This window comes from Octopus sinensis, linkage group LG14, assembly GCF_006345805.1.
Source record: "Octopus sinensis linkage group LG14, ASM634580v1, whole genome shotgun sequence".
Lineage (NCBI taxonomy): Eukaryota > Metazoa > Mollusca > Cephalopoda > Octopoda > Octopodidae > Octopus > Octopus sinensis.
In genome coordinates, this window is record NC_043010.1 from 14,107,155 (window position 1) to 14,118,513 (window position 11,359).

An 11,359-nucleotide genomic window follows, 5' to 3' on the forward strand; every position below is an offset into this window, starting at 1 on the left:
TACACAAACATCCTGTCTTGGTGCCAAGAGCTAAATAGTAGCTCTGAAGAGTTTCTGATGGGAGGATGGTCATGGAAAATGCGATGAGTGCGTTGAGATATATCATCATCATCATCATCATAATCGTTTAACGTCCGTTTTCCAAGCTGGCATGGGACAGACTGTGTGACTGGGTCCAGTAAGCGGCACCAAGTTCCGGTTGTCTGTTTTGGCTTGGCTTCTACAGCTGGACGCCCTTCCTAATATCAACCACTTTACAGAGTGTACTGGGTGTTTTTTTACATGTCACCTACACAAGGCGGTGAGCTGGCAGAATCATTAGGACACTGGACGAAATGCATTGCAGTATTTCGCCTGTCGCTATGTTCTGAGTTCAAATTCCACCAAGGTCGACTTTGCTTTTCATTTTTTCGAGGATTAAGCGCCAGTGAAACACTGGGGTTAGTTTAATCGACTCATCTCGTCCTTCAAAATGGCTGCCCTTGTAGCAAAATTTAAAACCATTATTATCATCATCATCATCATCATCATCATCATCATCATGAAAGGTAGTGAACTGGATGAATCGTTATCACGTCGTCCAGTATGTTTAGAGTTATTGAATGGCGGTACCCCAGCATGGCCACAGCTCACGAGCTGAAACTAGATAAAATAAAATATAAATAAAATAAAGTGTCTTTTACATGTCACTGACATGGGTGCGTTTCATGTGTCACCAGCATGGGTGCCTTTTACGTGTCACTGGCACTGACAATGACCACAGTTCACTCAGCTTGGCATATCCTCTCAAGCACTTCAAATTACCAGAAGTCTCAGTCACTTACCATTGCCTCCATGAGGCTCAACAATGAAAGATCATATTCCACTGTTTTGCCCCATGTCTCCCTGGGTATACCCCTTCCACAGGTTATCACCACATTTACAATATTATTTTTTTTTTGATGTCATGAACTTGTGTGCTTTCTATGATTTAAAAAAAAATTTCTTTTTCTTTTCTAAATTTTCTTGGACACTTGCAGGAGTTTTACCGAGATTGGAGATGTGTATTTTAAACCCGCAATCAGTCTACCTTCAGTGTTTTCCCTCAGTTACAACAGTGCACCTGTAACAAATGTGTTTGCTATGGAGAGTGTTATTGGTAAGTTTTTATTATACAACTTCATTGCTGTTTCTCATTTTCAAATGTTGTTGTGTTCATCATTTCATCCTTCTGTTATTCTTATTGTCTTCAGAGGAAAGAAAAAGCAACATTGACCTCATTGAAATCTGAATTTAGAATATAGAGGAGCATAAAGAAATATCACAATACATTTTCTCTGCTCTTCCACTAATACTGCCAATATGTGTTTGTGTATACTGAGAGAGAGAGAGAGAGAGAGAGTCACAGACAGACAGAGATAGCCATGCTTCTTGGTGGGCATACCCCACATTGCCTGAAGAGTTTTGTTATGGCGAAACTAACACTCAGCTATTGATAAAAATAACGTCTGCCGTTACGTTCTGAGATTAACTCTCTCCCTAATTAGTTGGGCTGTGACTCTCTTTGTAACTTTCATCACCTGATCCAACAGCTTTTGTTATGTTTTGCTGCTTTTAAATAAAGCATATTACTCTACCTCTGGTATTTGAGTACTCTTTTTTCCACCTTGTTTCACATTTATGTGCTTACTCCAGTTTATATATATATATATATATATATATATATATATCACCGTGACCGACCAGGCTATCAGATGTTGTTACACATCACTGGTCACAGTGTGCTTCGCATTGTTTTAACCTTCAAATGACACCACCCCGCTGGCTAAGCGAGCAGGCCTACAGAAGAAAGAGTGAGACAAAGTTGTGGCAAAAGGGTACAGCAGTGATCGCCACCATCCCCTGTCGGAGCCTCATGGAGCTTTTTAGGTGTTTTTGCTCAATAAACATTCACAGCGCCCGGTCTGGGAATCGAAACTGCGAGTCCACTACCCTAACCACTGAGCCATTGCGCCTCCACATATATATATATATATATATATATATATAGAGAGAGAGAGAGAGACAGAGAGAGAGAGAGAGAGTGTGATCAAACAATATTGATTTGGTATGCCTCCACCTGAGGCATACCAAATCAATATGTTGTAAGAATACAAAACTATAAGAGTTGGCATTTAAAAGGACATCCAGTAATAAAACATAGCCTCACAATGTCCCATTTGGTCGATGCCAGTGTGGAAAAGCAAACAAAAACAGTCATGATGTATTTTACAAGGAGATTAAATTTAGGTACCTTATTTCAATGTGTTTATTATGTACAGTGTATTCTAGTTCTCTATTCGCAATATACCACTGATACAGAGAGAGAATATTTAGGAGTTAAGAGATTGATAAAATGGGAGATATATATATATATATAAGGGCATTTTATTATTACTATGCTTAGGATTTTCTCTTTCTAATATTCCCATACATATTTTCTAATATTCCCATACATCTGCAAGCGGGCAGAATTGTTAACCAGCAAAATGCTTAGCGAGCTGGCAGAAACGTTAGCACGCTGGGCGAAATGCTTAGCAGTATTTCGTCTGTCTTCACGTTCTGAGTTCAAATTCCGCCGAGGTCGACTTTGCCTTTCATCCTTTCGGGATCGATTAAATAAGTACCAGTTACGCACTGGGGTCGATATAATCGACTTAATCCATTTGTCTGTCCTTGTTTGTCCCCTCTATGTTTAGCCCCTTGTGGGTAAAAAAGAAATAGTTATTTTGTCTGTTTTTATGTACTGAGTTCAAATTCCACCATGATTGATTTTGCTTTCATCCTTTCAAGGTCGATCAAATTGACTTGCCCCCTTTCCTTAAACTAATAGCCTAGTACCAGAATCTGAAACCTGTATTCCCATACTTTACTCTTTATCTATGCAGTTGGTGCTTGTTTCTATGCCGGAAACTTCAGCCTATCTGATGTCGGCAACTCAATGCAGAGGACTGATATATCTGTGAAGAGAGAGGAGCTTTTTGCCGCATCACAGGTTCTTTGTCAGCTCTTCAAGTTTGAGTACATCCTGTCTCTGGTAAGTTCACCTTTAATTGTTTACTGGGGTTAGTCGTGTGTGGTCGGTGTTCATAGTTTACTTCATACAACTTCTAAATTGGTTGACAAACACGTTGAGGTCTTTCTAGTCTTGTCTTCTCAATGACATGGCAATCTTTCTAGTGCTGAGGCCATGGTAAAATGCACCTGGTACACTCTGTAAAGCGGTTGATGTCAGGTAGAGCATCCGGTTGTAGGAGCTATGCTGAAAATAGAGTGTACAAGCACGTTGTAGTCTCTCAGCTTGTCTAGAAAACTAGGAATCTTTTCGGTTTGAACGGCAGTTTTTTCTAACGGTGTCATATGAAATTGTCACCCATAATTATGACCCTAGTATCGATCTATTGCATTTCAATCTGTTTTAGGGTTAGGGGTGGTTAGGGGAAGAGTATCTTTTTTTCTTCAGAAATGTAAATAAACCCAATCTGTTTCTTAAATGAGGGTCATATTCATACGGCACAGAATGTTTTCACCTCAATAGACGTCGTTGATTGGTTGAAATTGCAGAAATTGAAGAAAAAAACAACAAATATCTTACAAACCATAGAATTTTCTCAATAAAGCCAAGAGAAAAAGATGTTTTATAAACACATTCTACCAGTATATTCTCACTCTTTCTTCCTGTTTCTGTTGTACCTGTATTTCAAAGGGCCAGCCTTGTCACACTCGGTGTCACGCTGAATCTCCTCAAGAACTACGTTAAGGGTACACGTGTCTGTGGAGTGCTCAGCCACTTGCACATTAATAAATGAGCTGCGACGTCAATGGTGCCAAGCTGTATCAGCCCCTTTTGCCTTTCCCTTGGATAACAACAGTGGCATGGAGAGGGGCGGCTGGTATTGAGTGGGCGACTGCTGGTCTTCCATAAACAACTTTGCCCAGACTTGTACCTCGGAGGGTAACTTTCTAGGTGCAATTCCATGGTCCTTCATGACCGAAGGAGGTCACACACACTTAATTGATCAGTGGAATTCTTATTGCTTTTTTCCTTTCCCAAAACTTTGCCTTCTCTTTTATTCTACAGGGCTGTATGCAGATTGATGACATTATCACCGATGCCCTGGATCTTTTGGTGATGGATGAAGTGTTACGGATACCAGCTTTAGAGGTGAGACAAGCATTTTCTTGTGTCTCTATTGTATTTGTGTGTGTGTGTGTGTGTAAACATAATACCTAATAGCTTAGAAGTGGGTAAGCTAGTTTGTGCATTAAAGTACATTCAATAACTGTTAAGATTTCACATTAATCTCATTACTGTTTAAACTGCTAAAGTGTTAAACTTTAGACAAGATACTCCACTACAAATAAGTCTCTGTTCTTAAGTGTAACAATTTGAACACTGCAACTTCGTATTTCCCTTTTATGAAAAACATATTTTCATGTTCAACCAAGAAGTCACCATCAGTTATTCTTGACTGTTTAGCAATCCTAATCCATAGTTTGTAATCCTGGTTTCAACTCTTACTTGAGATGTACTGTTCTACCTTCACGACCGTTAGAGCTCCATAGGTAATGCATAAATATTACATGTTACCTATTTTGTGGTTTTGTGTCTAATAAGTAAGAAATTATTATTAATATTAGGCGCAGGAGTGGCTGTGTGGTAAGTAGCTTGTTTACCAACCACATGGTTCCGGGTTCAGCCCCACTGCGTGGCACCTTGGGCAAGTGTCTTCTACTATAGCCTCGGGCCAACCAAAGCCTTGTGATTTGGTAGACGGAAACTGAAAGAAGCCCGTCGTATATATGTATATATATGTTTGTATGTGTGTGTATATGTTTGTGTGTCTGTGTTTGTCCCCCCAACATCGCTTGACAACCGATGCTGGTGTGTTTACGTCCCCGTAACATCGTTATATCTAATGCCATGAGTATTATGATTGTTAAAATGTTGGCTTGGCTGTGTGTAAGATGTCCACTGAGTAACTACATGGTTTCAGGTTTGATCCCACTGCACATCATTTTGGGCAAGTGTCTTCTGCTATGGCCTCAGGTTAACCAATGCTTCATGAGTGAAGCTTTGAAGGCAGAATTTGTACAGAATCTTATCTCTTTTACTTGTTTCAGTCAGTTGACTGCGGCCATGCTGGAGCACCGCCTTTAATCGAGCAACTCGACCCCGGGACTTATTCTTTTGTAAGCCCAGTACTTATTCTATCGGTCTCTTTTGCCGAACCGCTAAGTGACGGGGACATAAACACACCAGCATCGGTTGTCAAGCAATGCTAGGGGGACAAACACATACACACAAACACACACACGCACAAGCATATATACACATATACGATGGGCTTCTTTCAGTTTCCGTCTACCAAATCCACTCACAAGGCTTTGGTCGGCCCAGGGCTATAGTAGAAGACACTTGCCCAAGGTGCCACGCAGTGGGACTGAACCTGGAACCATGTGTTTGGTAAACAAGCTACTTACCACACAGCCATGTGTATATTTTTCTCCATGCCTCTTAGAATTGACACCACTCAGGCTGTGCTGATATATCCTTATGTCCTACATAAACCATTTCTGGAGGCACATGGCTTAGTGGTTAGGGTGTTGGACTAATGATTGTAAGATTGTGGTTTTGATTCCTGGATCAGGTGATGCATTATGTTCTTGAGCAAGACACTTCATTTCATGTTTCTCCAGTCAGTAAAAATAAGTAATCCTGCAACAGACTGGTATCCTGTCCAGGGAGGAATATATACATCAGAGAAACCAGGGAACTGACCCTGAACTCCTTACAGAGTGATGTGGATTAACCACATAAACCATTTGGCCTACAACTTAGCAGTTTGGCATGCATGACTAACAGAATAAAGTAATATACCTAAATACAAGTAAAAGTTGGCATCAAAAAGAATATATGCTCATAGAGTACTACTTCAAGAAGTTTTGTTCAACTCTTGGCAGTATTTCATTTTTTTTTTTTTACCTAGTTTCAGCTCACGAGCTGTGACCATACTGGAGCACCGCCATTTTTTTTTATTTTTGTTTTTTACAGAGGGACAAACAAGGACAGACAAACGGTTTAAGTCAATTATATCAGCCCCAGTGCGTAACTGGTACTTAATTTATCGACCCCGAAAGGATGAAAGACAAAGTCGACCTCGGCGGAATTTGAACTCAGAACGTAACGGCTGACGAAATACCGCAAAGCATTTCGCCCGGCGTTCTAACGTTTCTGCCAGCTTGCCGCCCTTACTTAAGACTTTCTCTTTCTATGGTGCATAGTCCATCAATGATTGTTCTCCACTCTAGGCTGTCCTTTCTGCTTCTCTGCAGTTGGATCCTTGCCTTTCCTTGTAGCTTCCTTTCTGATTTTGCTGCACCATGACATGTTTCTCTGAGGATCTTCCTCTCTCAGATCTGGTTGCTTTTGGAATGTCATCAATGCTTATAACTTTGCTTTTTCCTATGTAAACCCATCTTTACTTCTGGAAAGAGGTGGCCCATATTACTCTGGGCTTTGTCCTTTGATCTGTCCGGGAGGCCCTACCAAGTGCTCATGCTCTACTGGCATAGCTCTCAGGGTCATTGAGCGACACAAGCCAGTACACCGCTGCAAAGACTGGACTTTGTGGTGGATAAAGTGAAAGTGAAAATGAAACAATGGCTAAAGGATTAAACTCTTCTGTTCTTCTGCTTCAGGTAACCAACCGGTCTTCCAAGAAAGGTATTGATATATTCTCTCTCGGAGATGAAGACGATTTCCTACAAACCAATAACACCCTAATGGTACGTATCTAACTCGTGTCTAAGTTGTGCTCACGCATACACATACACCGATACCACTCTGTATATGCTTAATCCATATTTTACTCTGTATTCATGTTTGTATGTGTGTGTGTGTGTGCATATACAATAATACATGGAGGGTATGTATCTACCTCTGTGTAGTTGTGCTCACTCATGTAGCAATATTGATATCCTCACTGTTTGAGAAAAACATTAGGAATGATCACGTTTGAGATTACAAACATCTTTGGCTAGTTTAACCCTGTTGTGTCCACTGATCTGATTGGTTAGCATCTAGCGCGGTCTGTCTCTCTACTTATTTCGCGCCAGTGTGTAAACTGACCAATCACGGCTTTCGGATAGGATCTTTCAATTGAGCCATCTTCACTCCTTAAATAAGCTAGTATTTTCACTATTCATCGTCTTTCGGTTTTAGACCTTATAAGGTCTAGTCACTGACCACAGAGCTACTCAGCCATGTTCCAGTTCGAACGACAGACAACAGCCAGCCAACCATACTATGAAGACACTATTGTATACCAGCGACAGACAGAACATCATCACCAATGTCGTCTACATCTCCGTCGATTTCAACTTGCACTGGCGCGAAATAAGTAGAGAGACAGACCGTGCTAGATGCTAACCAATCAGATCAGTGGACACAACAGGGTTAAACTAGCCAAAGATGGTTGTAATCTCAAATGGGATCATTCCTAATGTTTTTTTCAAACAGTGAAGATATCAATATTGCTACACTCATATATCAATATCACTCTGTATAAGCTTAATACATTTTTTTGTGTGTGTGTGTGTATGTGCACATATACCGATAACACCCATGTGGTATATTCTCATGTTTATTTCCTCTATCTTTTACCAATTCCATTTTCTTTTCTTTTTCAACACGTTATTGTCTTATTTATTGCGTATGCCTCTAACTGTCCCTTGGTCAAGAAGAAAACATTCCCCCCTCTACATCTGCAAATGTTTCCTCATTGAAGATGTCAATACTTATCCATCACCACCACCACCATTTTCTATATCTGTCTGTTTGTCCTGCAGGTGAACACTTCCCAGGATGAATGTATAGAAAAATTAAAGTTTTACCAGCAAGTACTGATGCCTGTATGCGAATCCTATCTGGTCACTGCAAACCATGTTAAAACACTCATGGATTCTGATATGGAAGGTATGTTATATTTTGCATTTTTATTTTATGTACATTGTGGCGGATGCCAGCGCCACCTGACTGGCATCCGTGTCGGTGACACATAAAAAGCGCCAACCGATCGTAGCCGTTTTCCAGCCTCCTCTGGCCCTTGCGCCAGTGGCACGTAAAAAACACCCACTACACTCACGGAGTGGTTGGCGTTAGGAAGGGCATCCAGCTGTAGAAACACTGCCAGATCAGACTGGAGCCTGGTGCAGCCTCCTGGCTTTCCAGACCCCGGTCGAACCGTCCAACCCATGCTAGGAATGAGAACGGACGTTAAACGACGACAATGATGATGATGATGATACAAGCATTGTAGACCACATCCTAAATAAGTTCACCTGACTAACTGGTATCATGTTGTTCACCCAACGCACTCCAACTTTTGATCTTTCACTGTTGTGCTGTCCCCTGTTTCTCCTTGTCCTATTGCTTCCACAGTGACCTCTATTCCTTAGTGCTAGGTGTTCTTTTATCACTCTCATTCAAGCACCCCAGGCTTACTCATCTTTTGCTCTCTCTCTTTCCTGTGCCCAATCCCAGCACCTTGACTAACCCTTAAACTTGGTCCCTGATCCCATAACATATATAATATATATTTGTCTATAGTTCTGTATTGGTAGCTTATCTTTGAGCAAAATGTAAAGTTTTTATTAATAGTCCCGTCCATCAGTGACGGAAGGGTTAAAAACTCAATGATGTCAAGCTGACACACACATATATATATATATATATATATATAGGGGCTTTTAATAAAACCTTAACATGTTACCCACAGATAAACTACTATTACAGAACACACACACATACAGGGGTTGGACAAAATAACGCAAACACCTTAAATTTTCAAACAAATTTATCTCAGTATAGGGTAGGATCGCCTTTATCAGTAATTACAGCTTGAATTCTATGAGGTATGGACTTGTACAAAGTTTAAATTGTTTCCAAAGGAATTTTTGTCCATTCTTCAGCTAAAACAGTCTCCAGTTCTTGTATTGATGATGGTGGAAGATATCGACTCCTTACTTGTTTTTCTAAAATGCACCATAAATGTTCAATAATATTGAGATCTGGGGACTGTGGTGGCCAGATAAGATGTTCAACTTCACTAGAATGTTCCTCATGCCATTCAGTAACAAATTTAGCTGTGTGAATTGGTACATTATCATCCTGAAAGATTGTGTTTCCCTCTGGAAACAGTTCAGCAACCATAGGATGAATTTGATCAGATAAAACGCTTTTATTAGATAAAATGACTATTAATTCTGCCATGAAAGGAAACCATTGGGCTGGCAGATTTCTAAGTTATAGCCCCCCCCCCTCAGATCATCCCAGGTCCTCCTCCATGTTTAACTGTTGGAAGAAGGCAGTCTGGGTCAAATGCTTCCTTTGGCTGTTTCCACACATAATCTGTCAGTGGTCAGAAATAAGGTAAAGGAAGACTCGTCCGAGAAAATAAAATTTTCCCACTGCTCTAGGGACCAATTCTATAGGTTTTTACTCCACTCTAAACACTTTGCAACATTTGTTTTTGTAAGAAGTGGTTTTCTGATTGCAACCCTGCTGTGAAATCTGGCTTTGTGCAGCTTCCGGCAAACAGATTTTGTGGAAACAGGGTTCTCGAGGTGGTCATTAAGGTCTGCAGTAACTTTGGGAGTTGTACTTTTGTGATCCTTTCTAACAATTCACATAAGAGTCCAACAGTCCCTATCCAAAAGTTTTGGTTTTCTTCTGGACTTTGTTTTGACGAGGAGGTTTTTTTCCCTCTTTCTCAAAGGCTGTCATTACTTTTGAGACAGTACTTCTTGATACACCAAACATTTTGGCTGTTTTCGTTACGCTAGCACCAACTATTTGACCTCTTTGAAAGTTCGATGGATCTGTCACCTTTATGAATTTTAATTACCTTTTTCTGATGATATCTGAAAAGAAACGGTAATTTTAGCAAAACATATTAAGCAACACTAATAATAAATCAAAAAACATAAAAATAAACAAGCTTTTGACGGTTTTATAGATATTTCAAAATTATGATGCTATGATGCTAGGTGTTTCCATTATTTTGTCCAACCCCTGTATGTTCCGCCCATCTAGCAACAAGGGTGACATAATTTACAACAATGCAAGGAAGCACATTGTAATCAGCGGTGTACAACATTCAGTAACACAGTGAGGTTTATGTATAGGTATATTTAAATTTATGCAAATTTGCAATCATCTCCAGTACTAATGTTTGTTGTTGTTGCTGTTGTTGTTTCAGAAGAGAAGTTTATGACAAGTCTCCACAATAACGCCAAGGAGAGGGCACAGCGTAATCTCACAAAATGTAGTAAGTACAATTCTCTGCAAATTACCAAAAAAAAACAGATAATTTTGTATGTCTTCATAATATATGTTGTTTTCATACGGCTGTAAAAAAATCTGCTTTGATAAACTCTACCCTACCTATGCAAGCATAGAAAAGTGAATGTTAAAAGGGATCTTTTCGGTTTGAACGGCAGTTTTTTTTTTTCTAGCGGTGTCATATGAAATTGTCACCCATAATTATGACCCTAGTATCGATCTATTGCATTTCAATCTGTTTTAGGGTTAGGGTTAGGGGTGGGGGGAAGGGTATCTTTCTTTTTCTTCCCAAATGTAAATAAACCCAATCTGTTTCTTAAACGAGGGACATATTCATACGGCACAGAATGTTTTTTTTACCTCAATGGACGTCATTGATTGGTTGAAATTGCAGAAATTGAAGAAGAAAAAAACAACAAATATCTTACAAACTATAGAATTTTCTCAATAAAGCCAAGAAAAAAAGATGTTTTATAAGCACATTCTACCAGTATACGAAGTTTAAAAGTGTTTAGTTACCTAGAAATTATGTTAAAAACTGCCGTTCAAACCGAAAAGATCCTGTTAAAATGATATACACACATGTATATATGTGTGTATGTCTTAGGTGCATCTATGTGTACATAAAAGCTAAAATTCTAGAGAGTGTTACATATTTTTACCGTTCCATTAATGGGTTGTAATTTTAGTTACTTAGTTATACCCTGTCTAGTACTGTGAAGCCCAGCTTATAGAGATTAATGCTGAGTTTGAGTTAGTTTACATACTGAAGGACTCACAGATGTAAATTTAAAGTTACAGTTTAGCTTTAGTATACACAAATTTTTCATTATTTGGCCATTGATATTTTCTTATATTTTCAACACTAGCACCGTGACCCGGTGTTGCCGGGTCATGGTGCTAGTGCATGCATATACAGCTGCGTGCATGCGTGCACAGATACACGCGAGTACTGTCCAAATCTCCGACCAATCACATACAGCTAGCTGGCATTCA

The 11,359-nt window shown here is 39.7% G+C and overlaps 1 protein-coding gene across 5 annotated transcripts in view; it reads left to right on the forward strand.

Moving 5' to 3' along the window:
* The window catches only part of LOC115219247 (glycerol-3-phosphate acyltransferase 1, mitochondrial), a 112,666-nt gene that overhangs the window by 99,147 nt on the left and 2,160 nt on the right, over window positions 1-11,359 (forward strand). For all 5 annotated transcript variants that reach the window (XM_036508653.1, XM_036508652.1, XM_029789396.2 and 2 more), the window contains 6 exons: window positions 1,020-1,138; window positions 2,907-3,055; window positions 4,100-4,183; window positions 6,721-6,807; window positions 7,870-7,996; window positions 10,281-10,349. In XM_036508653.1, coding sequence (XP_036364546.1) covers window positions 1,020-1,138; window positions 2,907-3,055; window positions 4,100-4,183; window positions 6,721-6,807; window positions 7,870-7,996; window positions 10,281-10,349 — 635 coding nt within the window. The remainder of the gene's footprint in view (window positions 1-1,019; window positions 1,139-2,906; window positions 3,056-4,099; window positions 4,184-6,720; window positions 6,808-7,869; window positions 7,997-10,280; window positions 10,350-11,359) is intronic.